The sequence below is a fragment of the Miniopterus schreibersii genome (assembly GCF_964146895.1).
Source record: "Miniopterus schreibersii genome assembly, chromosome: 19".
Classification (NCBI taxonomy): Eukaryota; Metazoa; Chordata; class Mammalia; order Chiroptera; family Miniopteridae; genus Miniopterus; species Miniopterus schreibersii.
This window is the reverse complement of record NC_138119.1, coordinates 7237234-7259635: the sequence shown is the minus strand read 5'-3', so window position 1 is coordinate 7259635 and position 22402 is coordinate 7237234. Positions and strand designations below refer to the sequence as shown.

General features: G+C 41.7%; 2 protein-coding genes across 3 annotated transcripts in view; both read left to right on the top strand.

The window, feature by feature from the left end:
* Positions 1-9780, top strand: part of PTPN22 (protein tyrosine phosphatase non-receptor type 22) — a 33440-nt gene extending 23660 nt beyond the window's left edge. Inside the window, exons 12-19 of one of the 2 annotated variants that reach the window (XM_081121720.1) lie at positions 1650-1720; positions 1872-2683; positions 4401-4481; positions 4707-4793; positions 5042-5157; positions 5674-5704; positions 8325-8402; positions 9163-9780. In XM_081121720.1, the coding sequence (XP_080977846.1) occupies positions 1650-1720; positions 1872-2683; positions 4401-4481; positions 4707-4793; positions 5042-5157; positions 5674-5704; positions 8325-8402; positions 9163-9227 (1341 nt within the window). In that variant the 3' untranslated portion in view covers positions 9228-9780. Of the gene's footprint in view, positions 1-1649; positions 1721-1868; positions 2684-4400; positions 4482-4706; positions 4794-5041; positions 5158-5673; positions 5705-8324; positions 8403-9162 lie in introns of both variants that reach the window. The other variant, XM_081121719.1, reaches the window with a different exon arrangement.
* An 877-nt stretch (positions 9781-10657) lies between these two features.
* Positions 10658-22402, top strand: part of RSBN1 (round spermatid basic protein 1) — a 28984-nt gene continuing 17239 nt past the window's right edge. Inside the window, exons 1-2 of the mRNA XM_081121716.1 lie at positions 10658-11963; positions 20168-20841. Coding sequence (XP_080977842.1) covers positions 11258-11963; positions 20168-20841 — 1380 coding nt within the window. The 5' untranslated portion in view covers positions 10658-11257. The remainder of the gene's footprint in view (positions 11964-20167; positions 20842-22402) is intronic.

Here is a 22402-nt window from a genome sequence, read left to right as displayed (position 1 = left end):
TCCATTTTATGTTGTGTTTTCATTCCTTTCTAAGTATTTTCTAATTTTTGTTTTGATTTCTTCTCTGACCCTTTGGTTGGTTGAGTGTTTTACGTATATTTGTGAATTTTCAAGTTTTCTTTGTTATTATTTTCTAGTGTCAATTCATTATGATTTGAAAACATACTTTGTATGACTTTGATCTTCTAAAATTCATGAAGACTTGTTTTGTGGCCTAACACATGGCTGGTCTCTCCTGGAGAATGTTCCATCTGTCTTTGAGAAGAATGTATATGTTGTTGGGTTGATCGCTCTATGTGTGTCTGTTAGGTCTAGTTGGTTCATGGTGTTGCTCATGTCTGCTCTCTACTTCCTTATTGACCTTCTGTTTCATTGTTCTACCCATTATGGAAAGCAGAGTAGTAAAGTTTCTGACTCAGTTTACCAGGCCTGCTGTAACAAGTACCACTGCCCGAGGAGGGCTCAAACAACACATTAGTTTTCTCAGTTCTGGAGGCAGAAAGTCCAAAATCAAGGTGTCAGCGGGGCCATGCTCTTTCTCAGAGCTCTAGGGAAAAAAATCTTCCTTTGTTTCTTCCCAGTTTCTGGAGTTTGCCACAGATGCTTGGCGTTCACTGGCTCGCAGATACATTACTACAATTCCTGTCTCCACCATCACATGGCGTCTCCTCATGTGTCTCTGAGTGTCTGCTTTCTCTTCTTATAAGGACACAAGTCATTGTGTTACGGTCCACCCTATCCAGCATGACCTCATCTTAACTAATTTTATCTGCAAAGACCCTACTTCCAACTAAAGTCGGTTAAAGATATCAGGGGTTAGATTTTAACATACCTTTTTGAGAGTCACGACTAAACCCGTAACAGGTGGAATCTTATAATTACTGATAACCTTTTTTTTTTTTTTACATTTAAACATGTCTGAAATAAAGATATATTTTACAATCAATGGTATCTTTGATTCCATGAGCCTCAGTGACAAATTTCAAAATGTGACCATTGCTATGAAGAAAATATAGATTGAGAGTGGCTGGGAGAGTGTGTGGGAGTGTGATTTTTAGGTTGAGTGGTCAGGGAAGGTTTCCTTATGCAGATGACATTTAAGCAGAAAATAGTTACTTAGAAGGAACCAGCCATGCAAAATCTGGAGCAAGAGTATTTCAACCAGCGTGAACAGTGAGTGTAAAAGCCTTGAACTGGAAACAAGTTTCCTATGCTTAAGGAATGGAAAGAACACGGGGTAGCTGGGGCCTAGAAAGGAAGCAGCTAGACCAGGATGAGGCAGCCCGGGGGGTCCCAATAAGCATCTGTTAACATTAAGGGTTGAGCTAATGAATTTCTGAAGGCAGAGAGTTCTTAGGAATAGAGCTACCCCCAAGGACGTTGTAAAACTCCCACAACTTAAAAGGTGATGCTCCAAGTAGATCCTTTTTGGTTTTTATAACACTCCTAATCCTTTATTCTGATCCTTATGACCTCGGTCTGTGAACATGTTCTTGTTGGGCTCAATATTTTGGAAACTATTTTGGAAATCATTTTAGGAATGATTTTAAACCTTTACATTTCCTGGAAAAGAACTTCTCAGCTCTATGAATAGAAAATCTCTCACTGTCATTGCTTCACTAAAAAACAATTTCTTATTTCTCTTGAAGATTCAAGTGAAGTACTCAGTTCCTGAGCAAAATCCCAGTCCAGAAGTTTGTTCTCCCAATTTACCAAAAAGGTGAGTGTAATTTTACACCTCTAAATGTTGTCTAATTGTGTCTCGGAGGCATATCTTGTGCTTATAGCTCATTGCGATGCTGGGGAAAAGCTATGGAACAGGCTTTTGCAAAAGTCACGATCCCATTATTACTTTCTTTCTGTTTCAGCAGCATAATAGGAGCAAAAATGATGAGCCCACAGGGCAGACAGAGGACAGGGGTGGAAAGCGCTGATGCTTCCCCCTTTGACCCGAGGACTTGTGAGCGAAGGGAAAAGGGAGGGTTAGCTTTGCACCCTGCTCACCACAACAGCTCCTTTGAGTTCTTGGAGCTCAACTGCGGTTGTAACAACAGCGCTGACACAGCAGAGAAATGGGAGACCAAGGCCCTTCCCACAGCCGGGGAGCCTCTCCAGAAGCATCAGAGTCTGAGCTCGGTCCTCTTTGGAGCAGGCCCCGATTCTAAACCTGCAAATGCCACAGGAAGGTACTTCAACGCCAAGGGGCCCATAACACGGACCAAATCCACCCCATTTGAACTGATACAACAGAGGGACCCCACCGAGCTGGACATCAGGGACAGTTTGTGTTATTTGGACCCTCGGCCGAGCAGTCCTGGTCTCGGGCAGGCTGGGAAAGCGAGGCAGGTCGCCTCGGCCGAGCTGAACGATGCGCTGGCCCAGGGCTCCAGGCACCGCGTGTGGAGCGCGGCCAATGCTGAGCAGCAGGCCCCGGGCGCTGGCACTGTGCGCCCCTGCGCGCCCTCGGTGCCAGGCCCTGGCTTCCCTCCGCTGTCTCCCCGGGGGGCTGGCTCTGAGATGTCTGTGGATTTACCTGGGAAGCAGCGGAGAGCCGTGCTACCTTGCTCTTCGATGCCAGCATCCTCTGCGCCCCTATTTGCTTGTTATGACTCACACAATTCTTTAGCTCTGAACCCTCCAGCCAGCTTCGCCCCCGCACTGCTCCAGGACATAGCCCACGTCGGTAAGTCATTCTTAAAAGTTTACATGGCCTTTTAGATTTCACTTGGTTGCTACAGACGACTTGGTTTCGTCTCCTGCCCCTCACAAATAGATTCCAGCAGTGTTTTAATGATAAGTTGAAACCAGCAAAAGCAAACCCTTAACATTTCATGGTCTGTGTGATCCATGGCCCATCATCTGCGCCGACAGGAGTGCTTTTAAAGAAGGCAGTTCTCAGTCCTGGAAATGTCTATCAGAGGTCCACAACTCACCCTCGGCATACAGAAGCAACTTCCAAATGAACATAAGAGAAGATCTGATCGAGGGCGCCGCGTGGTTGCTCAGAATTTTTACTGTACACCATGTGGCTACACCGAGTTAACAGATAGCTAACAATTGTATTCTGTTTTTTAAAAAATGTGGGTTTTTTTTTCTTTTTAATTGATTTTATTAGAGATTGGAAGGGAGAGGGAGAGAGGGAGAGAAACATTGATGAGAAAGAATCCCCTATCGGCTGCCTCCTGTATGCCCCCTACTGGGGATCGAACCCGAAACTGGGGCATGTGCCCTGACTGGGAATCGAACCGGTGATCTCTGTGGCCAGGCTAAGAATTGTATTCCCTTGCTGAGGCAATTGGAACAGGAGGACCTGATTTCCTCCTGCCCTTTCGTAATAACTTAGTAGATGCGAATATGTGTTTTATATTCTGTGTGGGATTTTCATCATATATGCACCTTTACTTTCAAACTCTATTTTATACTTCTAGATTTTTGCATATTATGCATATTGTTTTACTGACTGTTTTGGTATTAAAAGTAAATATCCTGTTAGAGATGATTATGATAGTTTGATCTGGGAGAAGGAAAGCAAAGAGTAAATTTAACTCTCTCAGGTATATCATCAGAAATTTAGAAAGAATGTTCCACCTGATCAGGAAGTAGAAAGAGTTTTTCCTCTGTAACATTACTGTACAGTTTCTTAAAAAGATATGCAGATGTGTAGCTTTGTTACAAAAATACTTTATCTGGATCTAATTCCTTCTTTGATTTTATTATTTTATATACTTAGATCTTGTTTTATAATTTAAAGGGATTTTTCTAGATGCCTATAATACCTTAAAATTCTCTGAGCATCAACATTAAAAGACAAATCGTTATCTTCAGGGATTGTAGCAACACTGACATGTGTGCCATCTGGTGGCAGTTTCTTATAATAGCATCATTTTTTTTCTATAAAAATTTTGGCTATTTCTATAGAAATATAGAAAACCCTGTTCCAACATTGTTTTTTAAAAAACTAAAAGCATACCTAATTCTTCATCATTGTGGAATAAATAAGAGATACTGAAATCTTTATGATTTTACCTAGTCTGGAACTGAATCTCTGGCATGTCAAAGTGCTTTTATTATGTTATACTGTATATTCTACGTAAAACAAAAGGAGAGAGTTATGGAATTTAAATTAACATAATATTATACGTTATGTTAACTAATCCTCAGTGACTCACTCAAAATACTTTTGGGCTTTTAAAAGAAATAATACATTTTAAAGAAGCAAAAGCCTCCTGGGTTTGCAACTTAAGATGAGAGAATTTTGCTTCTAACTTGAGTGAACAGATACCAGCTTAAATATTGCAATGCCGCTTGATGGGATTTCCATCAAGATTAACATGTAAGAATCTTTTTTGCATTTTCCTAATTAAAACTTGTAATTCTATTTCTGACATTTTGGAGAGCAGCTTCTCCAAGAACAGACGATGAGATGCCCCCTCCGCTTCCTGAACGGACACCTGAGTCTTTTATTGTGGTCGAGGCGGCTGGTGAGTCAGCGAGTGGGACAGAGTGGGGACTAACTCGGTTATTCTCCAGTCCTTTCAGTGATCTGCCTGCTGTCGCTCCAGGCCTCGTTCAGATAATTTTCTGTTTGGTTGTTGTGGGTTAATATTGAAAAACTGGAAAAGTTACGCAAAACCAAAGAGGGCGTCTCAACTTAAGACTTTTAAGTGATGGGTGTTTTTGCTTGTCCTGCACTCTTGTCACCACAGATCTGCATGAAGGTCGCTCCTCGCCCTCGCCCCCGCCCCCGCTCCCAGAGAGGACCCGGGAGTCCTTCCTCCTGGCTGATGAAGACTGTAAGTGGCAGCGCTGTCTCTCCAAAAAGTTACCAAAGCAAGAATGTTAAAAGGTTAACGATAGAGTAGGGCCTACATGGAAGAGGTACAAGGGACGATCGAATTAGATAAAAAGAATACATTAAGAAATCCCATAATGTATTGTAAAAACAATGCATAAAAAAGCCAAGCCAAGAATTACCGAGTATAGGCCTACATAAACCCTGAAAGCTTAGAAGCTATGCAACAAAATTTTTTTTTTTTTGTAGGTACGCAGGCCCAACCCATAGAGACGTATTCTACTAGCTGTCCTAACACCGTGGAAAATTCAGTGTCTTCAAAACAGACACCGAAGACTACTGGAAAATGTTTCACAAGGAGTAAGGTAAAAACGGTGGGAGTTTATGGAAATACCCCAGAAGCTTTCATTACCAAAGTGTCTCCCACCAGTTCACCCTCCCCCGCCAGCTGCCAGCATTAAGATGAAAATTAGATTAAATATCGTTAAAACTGTTGGTCTCACGATAATCAAAATTAATAGAACAAAACAACAAAAAAACCCCAAAAAAACCCCACCACAAACAACTTAATTTGAAGTATGCCCAATGAAACCTTTTTTATTTTTTGGACTGGGACAAACTGATTCCAATATTCTGACTGCACTATTTCTAAACACAGAGTGTGATGCTCACAGGGGTGGGCAAGAGAGCAAAATAAAATCAAGCGGAGACTTTGTACCGAATTAAAAACGGCAAGATGGAGAAATAGTTTTGTGCGTTTTGGTGGCTATTGTTTGAGGAAATTAATCCTTTTGACTGGAGTCTGTATTTCTACTTGATTAAAGTATTTTGGATTTCACACGCACACACAAATAACCTTTTCCCTCTCTTCATTTTTGCAGAGCTTGAAAATTTTGCGGAACATGAAAAAGAGTAAGCTTCGTTATACTTATTTTTTAGAATATATATACTGCTTTCGTGGTTATTTAACTCTTTTAGAACCGCTCTGTGAGGAAGTCAGTATTATTTCTAAACAGAGGCTCACCAGGGTCCTATGGATCGATCACCCCCAAACCGTGTCCTGAGCTGGGCTCCACAGCGACGAGTTTTGAGTTGGGAGAGGCGGGCCTCTGGCTGACTCTGGCATAACAGAGTGACGTTTGGCACTGTCTGCTCATCCCAAGACGCTGCCACCCAAGTGTGTGATTTAAAATTCCCAGCAGCCTAACCTCACATGTATTCTCTTTGAAAACAGCCACAGCGAGGCATATTGTGAAACAAATGTGTTGATTTAATGAAACAGCAAGGCATCGACTCGTTCCTCTTTCCCCCGAGTATTATTAGCGATCGTGAGTCTGTTGCTTGCTGTTTTTGCTACAGTGCAATGAAAACAAAACCCAAAGGCTCCCGAAACCGTGGGAACTTGAGTGTCTTAGAAATCCTTATTTGTAACCACGAAGTATATAAAGCATGGTGATGGCAGTTTTTACGAATTTGATGCATTTGGTTAATTATCAGGGACCAGACAGCTACTTGGTGTCCTGGGAGGGACAGAGGACACCGAGGAGGCTTGATGGGAGGTATTGTCCAAGTGAGAGGCTGGAGCTGAATCTTACGCTTTTCTTCCGAGTTTTCACGCTGTCTTTCTGTCCGCGAACTCGTGCGGGTCGGTCCTCACCGCCACCACGCTTGATCTCCGAAATGGACTCGTTCCTCACCTGTGGTGACTGAAGGACGATGGAAAAGTCTGATGGCTACAGCCAGGCAAAAGAGAATTTAAGCTTTTCAGGAGGAAAGTATAGTATAAAACGGGAATTAAACAGCTGAAAGCAAAGAAATGAGTGACTTGAATAACCAAAGGCTGATTTGATGAGCCTCGTTTACGAAGCACTCGGGTTTCTTTTTCTAAAAAAACAAACCAACCAACCACCGAAACCCCAAAACTCTCTCTCTAGGTATTCTTGTCTTGGGGATATCAAACAAGTCACAGAAACTCGAGGTAGACGTAGGTTGGCACAGATCGGAGATGTGGGACTCTCTGAGACCGAGGCTTGTATCTGAGGGCTCCCAGGTCATTCTCCAGGTCGAGGCTCATTTCCGTTTCTCAGCTACCCTCATCGTCTGGTCTTTTGTCCTTAAATGAGGAACAATATCTGTCTCCCAACCTGATCCTGAAGCGTTAGACTCATCTGCATTTGCACCTATGTTCTTCCCCCCTCCAGATGCTCATGGCTGCTCCTGAATTCTGTATGTTCTCCCTTTAGCCCGGGCCTCTTGCTGGTTGGTAGTTAAAGCTGATCCCGAATCAATTGCTGCCACTATAGTCAGTGCTCTGGTTAAGCAGGACAGGGTCATCCCATCCCTAATATTTAACCGTTGTTACACGTGGACACCGACCAACGAGGAGTGGGGTCGAACCTAAACAACTGGTGTGACCGTGGCAAAGTACCACCTGAAATGCAGCCCTTGTCATAGGTCAGTTTTTTGGCCTAAGGGTAGACTCGGCTCCCCCAGAAGTGTGGAAGCTGAAAATTGGGCAGCGGTGATTTCTTAAAGAAAAATTTAAGTCCTATGATCAGAAGTAGAAGGAATTAATGCTGGGCAGGTGGCATAAAAATATCTATGACAAGCCAATATGCAAAACAGCGGTGCCCTCTGATAGGTACGCAGAGTCTCGTCTCCTGTTGTAAAAAGCCGGTATTTTTTGGAACAGTTGTTTTCTTTCCAAGGGATGTGTATACCTCTCAGCTCATTTCAGTAGATTGGTATCTCCCGAACTTTCTCACCTGTACCCACTTCTTATTCATGTCTCTATGGTCAGTGCCTAGCCCAATACCTGGCATATAGTATTTTAATAAATATACATATTTTAATTGAGTTTGATTGAAATTCAGTATGTACTTTAGTGATTCACACTCAGGTACCTCCAGGAATGGGGAGCTGTTTCCAGAATCCTAGTAATTGGGCAGAAACTGATACATGAGTGTTAAGGTGCTGGGAAGAGAAATACTATATGTTCCAAGCCTACCTATAAGTAGCTAAAATAGCAAAACAAAGAAACATAATGCTTTTGGGAGATTCCAGGCCTAACCAGAATCATCTATAATGGAGAAAAAGTAGACAGGAAAGTGAAGAAAAATATTCCAGGAGTAGAAGATAGTGTAAGAAAATCGCAGACTTTGCCACAGGTGAACTAATGTGGAAAACAAATGATTGAAAAGTATACTTTGAGTAGAGAGATCGATGGTGATGGAAGGAGACTTGACTTGGGATGGTGAGACACAGTACAATATACAGATGACGTACTATAGAACTGTACACCTGAAACTTCCTTAACCAATGCCACGCCAATAAATTCAATAAAAAATTCACATAAAAATGAGATTATAGTGTCACCGTTTGTAAGCATCTGTATTTTGTTACATTTGATGGTGCTATGTTTATCCTGGAGTATTACTTCCCTTGGAGGAAGTGTTTGCCCTCACCAATGACGTGGTCTGATCAAGTTACCTCGGGTTGTCTCCATCTCCCTCAGTTTTTCTTTTCATTCTAGGCCTCTGTAACTCCCCAGCGCCACACAAGCCTGCGGACTCTGTTCAGCCAACTAACTCCAGCTCCCTACTGAATTTTGGTATGTGGGTTATTTTCAAGCACAGAATAAATGTTTACCTAAATTATCCTCTTATAGTATAAGAGATACAACTCCAAATAGGATTTGAGGCTGCATGTATATATCCTTATATTTATATTCTTTGCCATGCAATTTATCTTTTTATTTTTTACCTTCAGCTACCACTTAACATCTTACATAGGACTGTGTATTCTATTACACAGAATTGCCTGGCATAGGCAGAAAATAAAGCTAGGTAACCAGGTTTCCTTATCTAATTATTACCATTATTAAATGTGTAAGTGTTCTACACATTTAAAATGTTATTAGTATTCTATTGTTATCATTTAAACATTAACTTAATTACTGTAATACCTTCACAATCTGTTACTAAATTGATCAAAGATGCTGCTTAACCTTTTGGGGGAAAAAATCCATGTATTTGCATATATTATAGTACACTCTAAGATCCATGTATTCATTTTTATATTAAAAAAAAATCTGTTTTTCAATTTTATTTTAAAAATGTGTTTTTTCAAAAATAGTTGATATACAGTATTATATTAGTTTCAGGTGTACAACATGGTGATTAGACAGTTACATAACTTACAAAGCGATCACTTGGATAAGTCCCATGTGACACCACACATAGTTGTTACAATGTTATTGACTATATTCCCTATGCTGTACTCTGTATCCCCACGACTGTTTTTACTACAGGCAGTGTGTACATCTTAATCCATTGTCCCTTTTCACCCTCAGCTTTATTTTTTGTTCCCAGGTTTTGCAAATCGTTTTTCAAAACCCAAAGGACCAAGGAAACCACCGTCAAGTTGGAATATTTAACAGAACCTTGGACTACAGGCTGCAGGTGCACCTGCAAAGAACTTCCAGGACATGGCGAGCTAAAACAAGTGTTCTCTATTCATAACGTCAACAGTGCAGCTGTGGTAACGTGGCAATAGCTTTTATAAAGGAAAAGCAATACGCAAATGGTGCCAGAAGTTTTACACTTACTCTCATTCACACGGGTTCGGAAACAACAGAAAAAAGCTTGTCTCTTCAGTGTATGTGGAGAATGCTGTCAGAGAAAGTTTGGGAATGGACTTTTCATTTTTGTAAGTTATTTTTGACTTGACTTTACTTTTCTATATAAACTTCAAAAGATTTGTTAGAAATGGGTCTTGATTAAATGTCTACATTGCCAGAATTTACTGTAAAAAGTGTTTTTGTTTTTTAAATCTTATCTTGTGGCTGCAATACAAAATTACTGCTTGTGACAGTGATTTTGCCTGGGGAGTTATTTTTGCCTAAATGGACTATACCTTGAACATCTCCCCAAATGTTGTGGGAAACAAGAAGTTATATTTAAGAGAATAAAATATGTACACAATGACTGTAATCTTATTTATATATATATATCAACTAACAAGATGTTCAGTTACATTCCTGCTAAGTTTTAACCAAAGTGACTCAATTACCCAGTCTACAAGAACGACCAACAAAAATAGCTACTTTTGGTAGCCTTTTCTTCATTTCGAAGGTTCTGCGTAAACACGTGCCACTTACGTCCAACCCACCGGAGGCGTTACTAGTTAAAAAACTTTTTTCTACATGAATGTGGATCTGACACATTTTAAGAATACCTGATCTTTCAAATCTAGTTTTACGTAACAAATAAGGTAGGGGGCAATTACTACAAAGGGTTCTCCAGAGTTCTCGGAAATGATTTTTTTTTTTTAATTTCAAAAAAAAAAAAAGTCTATGACTTCTAGGAGCATGAAATACTTCAAAGGGCATTTGCGTTTCGGTATTTTCCATGGGGAAGCCAAATGCGGGCGTCAACTGGCTGAGACACTGTTCGGCCCGTTCACCGCGGTACCACGTACACAATAGCTGCTCAATAAACTCCTTCAAGCGACGTCCCGGGCGCGCTCACTCCGCGCCGCACGTCTCCGGGCGCCGCGGGCACCGAGCCAAAATGCTCCCCCGACGTCTCCACCAGGGTAGAGGAGGAACCCTAGGCCACCCCGAGGTGACGGGGAGACCCGCCATGAACTTCCGAGCCTAATCCCCGGCAGCGGCGGCGATTTGGGGCGTGTTCGCCGGCGGGTTCGTCTGCAACCTGATACTTACGATTTGAAAAATCTTAAAAAAAATAAAATTTAAACACGTTTTCCCATTTAGAGTTTCCCCCTAACTGTAGGAATGTGCTCCAAAAGAACGACGGGCTCCGCCTTTCCAGGGGCTGATTGGCGGGGAGGCGGGTGGAGGGCGCGGCGGGGCGGCGCTCGCCCGGCTCCCGGGACGTCCCCGCACCTGCCTCGCCGCGCCCGGAGCCGTAACCATGGCGATGCCCGCGAGCGGGGTCAAGACCTCTCAGGATTGCAGCCCTCCCCCCTCCCCGTAGGTTTTCCAGCAAAATCGCCCTCGTTTTACATATGACTACGTGCCCCTCTCCTCTTCCTCTCGTCGCTTGTTCCAGGATAAAGGCCGGCGATTCTTCTACCTCACAAAGGCCGACAGAGGAACGGGAAATTGAAAAGTAACTATGGAGACCACCCGCTCCGCGTAAAATGACGAAGCGGCCCCAGAAGACGGTAATGGGAACGCGCCGCCGGGCTCCGACAGCCTCGGACATTGTTCGGGCCGTTACGGCCGTTGGCGGCAACTCTCCGCCCAGCGGCGGTTGCGTCGCAGCCCGGAGCGTGACTCGGCGCACGCTCCCTTTCCGCTCCTCCGCCCCCGCAGCCGGGGAGGCGGCGGGGGGCGGGGGAACTACCGCTCCCAGGAGGCTCTGCGCGGCCCAGGGTGCTTTACAATAGAGCCCGGGTGGGGAGGCCGGCGGAGAAGCGCTGGGAACGGCCGCTTCCGGCATGTTCAGCTCCGGACCGAGAACCGCCGAGAAGCGGAGGGCGGCGGAGGGACTCCAATGCCCAGCGGGCCGTGCGCGGGAGGCGCTTGCGCGATACGCGGACGGGGGGGCGGTCGGGCCATTTAAATGTGTGTTTGTGGGTGAAATGGCTGCGCAGGTCGGAGCGGTGCGCGTAGTACGGGCGGTGGCGGCGCAGGAGGAGCCGGACAAAGAGGGGAAGGAGAAGCCCCATGCTGGGGTCTCGCCGCGGGGAGTGAAGCGGCAGCGCCGAGCGAGCAGTGGGGGGTCTCAGGAGAAGCGGGGGCGGCCGAGCCAGGACCCCCCTCTCGCTCCCCCTCACCGGCGGCGTCGCAGCCGCCAACATCCCGGGCCGCTGCCGCCAGCGAACGCAGCCCCGACCATCCCGGGCCCTGTTGAGCCTCTGCTCCTGCCGCCGCCGCCGCCGCCCTCGCTGGCCCCCGCCGGGCCCGCCGTCGCCGCCCCGCTCCCGGCCCCGGGCACCTCGGCCCTCTTCACCTTCTCGCCCCTGACGGTGAGCGCGGCCGGGCCCAAGCATAAGGGCCACAAGGAGCGGCACAAGCACCATCATCACCGCGGCTCCGACGGCGACCCCGGCTCCTGCGTCCCGGGCGATCTCAAACACAAGGACAAGCAGGAAAACGGCGAGAGGACTGGTGGGGTGCCTCTGATCAAGGCCCCCAAGAGAGGTGAGAGCAGGCGAACTGCCCCGAGCTTGGGCTCCAGGGTCTCTCTCGGCACAGATATCCCGCCCCTTTAACCCTGAAAGACGCCAACCCCCTGCCTACCTCCTGCTGCTCTGCTCCCCTCAGCCCGCTGGGGTGGACTCTGGATCGCAAGACGTTGACACCGTCTGACCTACTTGAGGCTTTTCGCTTCCAGGCCGAGCTGTCAGTTACTACCCCCCTTGCTAGTCCCCCCGCCCCCCCCACTCCTCCCAAAGCCCTTACCGACGTTTGTTTTCAAATTCGGCAGGGTTTCCGCGCGGTGCGGTCCTGGGCGTGGGATTAAGGTGGGGTATTAAAAACTGCCTTTCTAAAGTGGAGGCTCCTTAGCTAAAATCTTTTCTTCCTGGTTTTCTTGATGGTCGCTTTAATACTCACTCTCCTCCGAAATCTTCCGGGGTATGGTTTGGGGCTCTTAATGAGTCTGAATTCTTACACAGGTTACTCACTCACGGATTGCTTTAGTTTCTGCAAGGTAAAATATCAAACGCAGTTTATCTTCGTGTTTGTTTTTTTAAAAATCTGGAGGTGGTAAACATTTTTAAAATTTTCACATTAGATCTTAAGCCTCAGAGAAAAGATGGGGAAGGTCTTCTCTCCCCTTTGATCCTAGGAAATAGGACCAACCGCCCCCCTAGAAAGTGGGGTGTGCAGTAGAAGATATTAGAGGCTAGAATTCTGCATGCATGCTATTTTGTCTGGCACAGCAGATTGAGAATTTATTTAATTCCAGTAACTCCGATTAAGGTCAAGAATATTTAACCTAGAATATGTCGACTACCTAATTAGGTGTGGATTCTAGAGAAATTAGGGTGGCCAAAATTGCTGGCTTCCTATTTCCAAGTACCTGCAGCATTTGTTTATATTCGCTGTAGAAGGAAGGGCGGGAGGGGCCGGGGTGCTGTATGAGTTTTGATTCTGCCCGTGCCTTTGTACTTTGTATATGACTTTATGTAAGGTTAGTTGTATCTCCTCCAGAAGGTTTTAAGATACTTTTGTGTTCCTTGGTACTGGGCCAGTTAGGTTATTACATGTTAATGAAGCAGTCTTCCAATCTAAAGTTCTGTGAGTCTTGGATTCCTTCACAGTTTTGGTCTTAGACTAAGACTAATCATCTATATATTTATTTTGGGTGTTACTTCCAAAATAGTGCAGTTTATTGCAAATAATTGCTCAGTAGTATTTATTGAATTCAGTTAAATCTTTCTTCATTTGGTGGTATCCAGATCTTGGCCTCAGGAGTAGAACTTGTGCTAGGCTGACTGCAGTGCCGGTTCCCACCATCAATATGCAGGGATCTTGCTCTCTTTTATTTTTACCTTTATTTCTCACCTCATTTTGTGTATGTGTTTATGCTTTAACCATACAGGGCTACAGGTAATTTTAGAGGTTTTCCAATTCAAATTTATGTAATATGAGAGGAAAAAATTAAGGCCCAAAGTAGTGCCAAGTATAAATATTTAAAAAATTTTAATGGATCATTGGCCTAATAGGGATTAGAACCCAGGTCTCCTGAACCCCAGTTGCAGCTTCATCCCCTGGCTGTGCGATGCTGCTCGCTCTCTGCTATTCAGTTTTTCCACGTCTTTGCTTACCCTTTCCCCTTGATGTCAGGGTGGCAGTAGCCAGTCCCATCCGGAATTTCTGACCTCGCCCCCTTTTATGGCAATTACATGTAAATAATTCACAATGCGCTTCTCTGGAGATTGCACAGGTCTCATGTCTTTAAAAAACAAAAACCTTTAACCCAATGCTGTCCGACAGAACTTTCTCCAGTGATGGAAATGTTCTATATCTGTGCTGTCCAGTATGGTATTAGTCATCATATGTGGCCCTTGAAACAAGTCTTAAAGACTTGAAATGTGGCTAGTGTGACTGAGGAACTGAATTTTTATTTACTTCTAATTAATTTATAATTAAATAGTTCTTTTTGGCTAGTGGCTACCACATTGAACAGTGTAGCTTGAAGCATTAGTAGTTTTTCAATATATGAAGAAGAGGAGTGGGTTAAGATCGGGTCATTTAAACTTTTGAAAAAATTGAGATATAATTGCCCTGGTCAGGTGGCTCGGTTGGTTGGAGCATCATACCAAAAAGGGTTCGGTCGGACCCCAGGTCTCTGCAGGATCCCCCTCCCCCTCCTTCCTCCCTCCTCCCTCCCCCATCCCCCTCCTCCCACCCTCCTTCCCCTCTCTCTCTCCTCCCTTCCTCTCTCTTTAAAATCAATTTTTTAAAAAAACATGTCCTCGGATGAGGATTAAAAAATAAATAGAAATGTAATTGACATATAACATATTAGTTTCAGGCGTACAACATGGTTGATACTTGTATATATTGTGAAATGATCATAAGTCTAAACATTTTAACTTTTGAATGAGAGACTGCTGGATTGTGTATTCTGGGGGAAGAACTCTTCCTGTCCAAATACATTGGGGAAAAACTGAATACCATAGCCTTCCAGATACACGACACACTGGCTACACACACACACACACACACACACACACACACACACACACACACACACACACACACGTTTTATTGATTTTAGAGAGAGAGGAAGGGAGAGAGAGAGAGAAACATCGATTGGCGACGGGATCAGACCAGCAACCTGGGCACCAGGAACGGACTGGTGACCTTTCAGTGCATGGGACGACACTCCAGCCAGGGTACACAGTGGCATTTTAAAAGTTCTGAGAACCCTACAGAAAATAATCTGGTTTAACCTTGTTTAATTCAGGCTCTGCCCTGGCCAGGTAGCTCAGTTGGTTAGAGCGTCCTCCCGAAACACCAAGGTTGTGGGTTCAATCCCTGGTCAGGACACATACGGGGGCAACTAATGAATGCATAAATAAGTGGAACAACAAATCAGTCGGTTGCCCTCTCCCTCTAAAAAATCAGTAAATGATCCAGGCTTTTGCACACACTTTTCAACACCTTTTTTTTTTTGCTGAGCATCTTTATACTCATTACTGAGGTATTCAGGAGGCGTCCCTCTGGAGCCAATCTGAGTTTAAATCTCGGCTCTACCACTTACTGTGTGACCATGGGCAAATTACTTTAATCTCCATCAGCTTTACATTTCCTGTTTGTAGAATAAGGTTGTGATATTTCTTTTATAAGGTTGTTATGTGGTTTAGATGGGGCAGTGCGTGGGAAGCACCTGAAACAGTGTCTGGCTGGTACTAGGCACTGTTAAAGCTGGCTTTTGTTATCTTACCCTGCTTCGTCCTTGAAACAGCTCTAAGATTCATAAGGCGGGTGCCTAGACCCTTGTTATTTACAGAGCTGTGTCTTCCCTTCCCTTATCCTCAGATTTTTAAAAACTACTTTAACTTTTTATTTTGAGATATTCACAGGAAATTGCAAAAATAGTACAGACGGGTTCTTTTCCTCCAATGGTTACATCTTACATAACTGTTGTGTAATATCAACACCAGGTTATTGACATTGGTGTGTGTGTGTGTACTTTTGTGCCATTTTATCACCTGTAGATTAGTTTAACCACTACTGCAATCGAGATTCAACTATTCCATCACCATGAAGATCTCCCTAGTGCTATCCATGTATAGTCTTAGGAAGCTCCTGTCTCCCCACCTTCCCTAACCCCTAGAAACCACTAATTTTTCTCCAGCAACTACTAATTTTAACTATAATTTCATGATTTTGAGAATGTTATATAAATGGAATAATATAGTATGTCATTTTCTGAGACTTCCCCCGCCCCACTCAGCATGATGTTCTTCAGATCCATTCAAGTTACTGTATTTATCAGTAGCTCACTCCTTTTCATTACTGAGTAGTATTCTTTGGTATGGATATACCACAGTTTAACCATTTACTTCTTAAAGGATAGTTTGGTTTCCAGTTTAGCTATTATGAATAAAGCTTCTGTAAACATACATGTTCAGATTTTTGTGTGGATGTAATTTTCATTTTTCTGGGAATGCAATTGCTAGGTCATATGCTAAGTGTATGTTCAGTGTTTTGTTTTTTAAAGACATTGACAAACTATTTTCTAGACAGTCTGTACCATTTTACAGTCCCACCAGCAATGCATGAGAGATCTACTTCCTCTACATTCTTGCCAGTATCTGGTATTGTTGCTATTTTTATTTTATCTTTTAATAGATATATACTTTACATTTGAATCTGCGATCCATTGGAGTTAATTTTGTATAAGGTGTGAGGTTTAGGTTGAGGTTCCTTTTTGAATTTCTTTTGCACCTTTTTCAAAAATCAGTTCCACTGCCTATTTTTGTATGAACTGTGAGCTAAGAATGTTTTTTATATTTTTTATATTTTAAATGGTTGAAAAAAAACAGAAAACAAAGCCATGACATGTGAAAAATCATATGAAATTCAGATTCAGTGTCCAGAAATAAAGTTTTATTGGAACACCACTCCATTCATTCAGATGCATTGTCTACGGCAGTTTTTGCACTACAGCAGCAGAGTAGAGTAGTTGACACACATCATGTGGCCTGCAAAGCTTAATATCTGGCTTTTTATAGAAAAAGTTTGCCAACTCCTGAGGCAGCTCATTCGGCTAAGAGACTTGTTCCTGCACACCAGCCCAGCGGTACTCAATCCAAACTCATGTTTAGCTTCACCACAAATTTCGGATCCCAGACATTTAGAGTTGCTCATAAATAGTTTAATCTGTAAATGCTAAGGTAAACTTGCTTTATCTGTAAAATGGTACATAAAGTGATTTTTGAAGAGGTAAAGTCACATGCTTAAAATTTTCTAGTTAGAAAGTGATAGAACTGAATCTAGAAAATATTAAATATTAAGAGATGTAAAATATTTTTGTTTTTTGTAAGCAACAGGCTTGAGTCTTAACCTGAGTCTTTTGAAATCTTACCCGGGTCCTTTGAAATCTTAATTTTTTCCCCTCTCCCTTTTAACTGTTCATTAAAAGCATAGAACAAACTTCCTTCACAAAACCCATAAAAGGAAGTAATGCTTTTTTAAAAATCATTCTTGGTTAAATTTACTATTTTAGTAATAGTTTTTAAAAATGGAAAAGGAGTAAGTCGATTCCTGTAGCTCCCTTCTCCAATGACATTAAATGACAGGGTTACTTTTACGTATTCCCTGTGAGTCAGCCTTCCTTTCTCAAATTTTTTCGTCTTTGACCAGCTGCCCAAACTGCTATCACAGGGAGTGTCTCTAAGTCAGTCTACTAAATGAAATTTTCTATGATGTCAAAAAGCTAAATTGGCAGGAATTTTTAATCAGAAACAGTTGATTGTTTTGGTGATAAGAGTTAGGAATTACTTTGGGATTATACAGAGAACTGAAGTAAACAGTCTCATTTATCAGAGCAACAGCTTCAGGGACTGATACCTTTCCTTACCCAGAGACAGGCAAAAAAAGCCTTTAAGGCCATGAAAATTTTTGTATAGCATAATGCCATCTTTGTGATCGTGCAGAATTATGTAGTGGGCACTCGGTAAAATATTTGTTGAATGAAGTAATGCTTCCTTTATTGGAATTTCTTCTAAGGCACTTCAAGTCCATTAATTATAATTAGATCATTTTAGTGATCATCCAATGGGAGTGTTGCAGAGAGGAGGCGATAGAGAAGGCAGAGGGAGAATGGAGTGGAGTGTAACCAGTCAATGTGTCTGTCTCACCCCCTTCTCTCTCCCTCTCCCCCTTTCCCTCCTCCCTCCTCACTCACTTCCACTGTCTCTAAAAATCAATGAAAAAAATATCCTCGAGTTAGGATTAACAAAAAGAAAAAGAAATACCATTGGTAATCTGATAGTAATATAGAAAATGTGTTACAATCAAGGCAGCTCTTTGGTGTTAATTTCAGTGGCAGATCTAGGTCACAATTTATCTTCTGCATACAAATACCTCCTCTGAAGCTTGAAATAACAGGATCTATTCAGAGATTTTTTTTCTTCTGTGAAATTGCTAAAACATTTAGCCAGAGGGTAATTAGATGATTTTTTAAAAATTGGTTTAACCTTCCTTTTAATGGCATTAACGTTTAGTTGCTTGGGAGAATTGCCTAAATTACTGACTTGATATATGGGAAAACTATTTCAATTAATTTTATTTGGTAAGAAATACAAATGACTGTTACTAAGTGTTTTAATGAATTCTCAAAGATTTAGTTGTATGTAGAACACAAGATTGCTTTTTCTCTTGCCAATTTAAATAATCTGATGACATGTATATTTTGTTAAGTGATCTCAGTTTAATTGCATATGATGTTTGCAAATGGTTTTCTTTTTGTTTAAACGCAAGTGTTAAATAGAATGAAAATCATTTGGTATCTGTCACTTTAAATTCTTTGATTTGCACTTTAAAATATTTTCTTTAGAAGATTTTATAACCTGTAATATCTGGTGATTAGAATGATTTTGTATAGAGTACTGCAACTATCATATTATATACCAAGTAAAGTTTTTACTGTGAAATTTATTGAACTTGTTCTTCCCAGGTGTAGTAATAGGATTATCTGTCTTAACACTGAATTCGTTGTCATGCCAGAAATACTATTATTGGATGGGGAAATTCTATACAGTAAATACCACACCATGCTTGAAGGTTGGTCAGTACTATACCTGATATTTAATCCTAAAGACTTCTTGCTAGGTATATTTTCCGACTAGTAAATAAAAGATGCCATTCTATTTTGGGTTTGTCAATCCATGACAATCCCTTAAAATTAATAATAAGTTTTTTAGTTATGATATGTTTTTGTAGAAAATTAGAAAATACAGATAAGCAAAAAAGAAGAAAGCTAGACATTTATAATCCTAGCAGCCTAGATAGGATTATTAACTATTAACACTTTGGTATATATTTCTCAGGTATTTTTCTGTGTTGTATGTATACGAAATATGTATAGATAAGTCAGAATTTTTCTCTCTTTAGGTACTTTGCTTCTCCCTGGAATACTTTCCTCTCAAAAACATGCTTGTGTTATCTCATTATTTAGGACTCAGTCTAAATGTCACCTCCCAAGAGAGCTTCCCCAGCATCTAGTAACCTACTGATAACTTTCTTTTTCTTGTACAGCTAGATTGTAAGGTCCAAGAGAGTAGGGATCGTGTCTTTCTTAGTTAATACTGCATTCCTAGTGCCCAGAAGTGTCTTTGGTATATAGTAGGTACTAAATAAATGTTTGAATAAAGGAATGTCTAATATTGTAAAAATAGGATAAAATTATACATGTGTTAGATGCTCAGGGAAGAAATGTATATCTGACTTTAGATTGCTTACAGTTTAGAGGAAAGGTGGAAAATTAAATAATAGCACTGAATGTGGTAAGTGCTGTGATGGGAAGTACGGTAATAAGGAAACACATTGTAGGAGTAGTGTCCAAATTGAGTGGAGAAGAGTTACTAAGAGATGGCTTTCTAGAACAGTGACAATGTAAACATTTTGTAATCTTGTAATTTGTCAGTTCTTTTCATCTATAATATGATTTATAATGGTTGGGTAGTATTTTATCATATGCAAGTACCAGAGTTTAATCAATATCCTATTAATAGACATTTAGGGGATTCCCTAAATAACACTGTCATGGATGTTTTTATGTATCTAAAGTTATTTTCTTAGGTAATTTTTACTTGGAAGTGGAATTTTTGGGTCTGGGAATTATATTTTCAAGGCTTTTGGTACCTAATAATTTTGGAGGGTACCAAGTTGCCCTTCAGGAAAGTTGTACCAGCATATACTTCCAGTAATATGAGAATGCCAGAAAAAATATCTTTTTTGTCAACTTGGTAGGTGAAATGCTGTCTTACAGCTTAATTTGCCTTTGCTTGACTCACCTCTATGTGTCATCATCATGTGTAGACTGACAGCAAAAGACGACAGGCTTCAATGTAGGTTTTACATTGGTCACCATACTGTATGGCGTATGTGAAATCAATTATGTCTGTATTTCCTCTAGTTTTTTGATTGCAGGTCATATTAAAATTATATGCTGACCTTTGCATTATCTGCCCTAGCGTAACCTTCAACCCAGAATATTATTGTATTTTAAGATTTCTGTGTTACTCATTTTATAAACATGTAAGCTGTATTGGCAAATTCATAGAAACTGAGAATAGGCTATTTAATTTGAGATCAAGCACCTTAGAAGTTTGTATGTTGACACTAGACCTGGCAACTAACTTCTTTTTAATTATTGTGGCCAGAAACACCAGATGAAAATGGTAAAACCCAGAGAGCTGATGATTTTGTCTTGAAGAAAATAAAGAAGAAAAAGAAAAAGAAACACCGAGAAGACATGCGAGGAAGACGCCTTAAAATGTACAATAAGGAAGTACAGACTGTTTGTGCTGGCCTGACGCGCATCAGTAAGGAAATCCTCACCCAAGGACAAGTGAACAGCACTTCAGGAGTTAATAAGGAGTCCTTCAGGTATCTGAAAGATGAACAGCTGTGCCGATTAAACTTGGGCATGCAAGAATATCGGGTACCCCAAGGAGTGCAAACACCTTTTGTGACCCACCAGGAGCATTCTATTCGTAGAAATTTCTTAAAAACAGGTACTAAATTTAGCAACTTTATTCATGAGGAACACCAGTCCAATGGGGGTGCTCTCATCCTTCATGCTTACATGGATGAACTCTCATTTTTGTCTCCAATGGAGATGGAGAGATTTTCTGAGGAGTTTCTTGCTTTGACATTCAGTGAAAATGAGAAAAATGCTGCTTACTATGCTTTAGCAATAGTGCATGGAGCGGCTGCTTATCTCCCGGACTTCTTGGACTATTTTGCTTTTAATTTCCCCAACACTCCAGTGAAAATGGAAATTCTGGGCAAGAAAGATATCGAAACAACCACCATTTCAAATTTTCACACTCAGGTAAGGTGAAATCATTGTGAAATTACTTAGTAAGTACAGTCACAGCATCTCAGCGGCAGTGTCCCCATTCTGTTGCATCGCATATGCCAGCACACTTTGATAAAAACTCATGGTGATGAACGTGGTTCAAATTGTTTATTTCATTAATTGAAAAGTCCTCATTGCTGAAGTTGTTTGGGATGTGGCATATTATTTGCTTGGTCTAAGAAATGCTTTATACCTGTAATACACGATTACACATCTTCATGGAAATCCAGCTTGAAAACGAATTCATTCTTCCACAGATCAGGTAATGTTAGTGTGGATGGTGTGATTAGATCTGGTAGCCTCAAGGTAATTTTAGTCAACTTAACTTTTTGTGTCATATTAAAACACATGAAGGCATTGGCCTATTTATTTGCCAGGTTTTTGCTCTTGTTTTTCTTTCAGTAACTTGTTGGCAGTCTAGCCCATAAACAGACCTCCTTTACGTGTCGCTAGGAAGACCGCCATAGCTGCTGCTCCTGCCTGTGCACTCTGGTAGTTGAAGACATTTCCTGAAGCCTTGCTTGGGCAGCTAGGCTTAAGTCAGCAGGGAAACCTCTCCTTCCTAACCAGTGGTTTTAAACCCAACTTTTTTTTTCAATGAAGTTGATAATATTTCCTAGGGTTTTTTCTTGCTTTTCTTATAAAGATTACGAACAAGAATGGTCAGCTATAAGTTTATGTTATAGATAACAAATTCTACACAAGTTTCCTGGAGAATGTTATACTCTTAGAAATTTATGGTTATATAACCTGTTTATTTCAGGTTAATAATTTGCTGCCATTCTTTTTTTTTAAAGATTTTTAGGTAAATAGATTCTTGCCCCATAAGACTCTCGGCTCTCTGCATTATGTGGTTTCAAGCCACTTCCATATGAAATCTCCTCTAACTTGAATCCTTTTAGTGATTCTTACCATCCTTGCCTCCAGTGAGGGGAGTATCCAGTTTAGATTTATGAGCTTCAGAATTTCTCTAATTGAAGTTCTCTCTGCAGTAGAGAGAGCAGGAGCAGCCAATCTGGAGAGGTCGCAAGATGGGGCTGCCCAAGATGTTGGAACACGATGTGCAATAAAGGGCTTCGCCTTGGATTTTGGCCTTGTTACCACAATCAGGTACCGAAGTGCTGACTTTTGTAGTAGATTTTGTTTTTTCTTTTTCCTTTTTTTCCCCAAAGGAGTGTAGCCCCTTGGAGTTTAAGGGATCCTATTTTTATCAATATTGCAGAAGGGACTGAAAATAGTTCTCCTAATATTGTCCATAGTCCCCATAAGTCCCTATTTAACGAAGAAAGATATTGTTGAGAGCAGAATTAATATGCTCTTATCATTTTTTTAGTTTAGAAAGATGCAGTAAATTTTCCCCTCTGATTGGTAGGCAGCAAGCATATTTGAGAGGTAGTGCAGAAACGTGTGGGGGAGTCCTGGTTTTGTGACGGTGGCTTCCTGGCTCCCGCGTTGGCCTGTGGTGGACCAGGCTGCCGAGGGCCAGCGCCGCACATTCCCTGCTGATTTTTGTCCTCTAGTTAACTTTCTAATG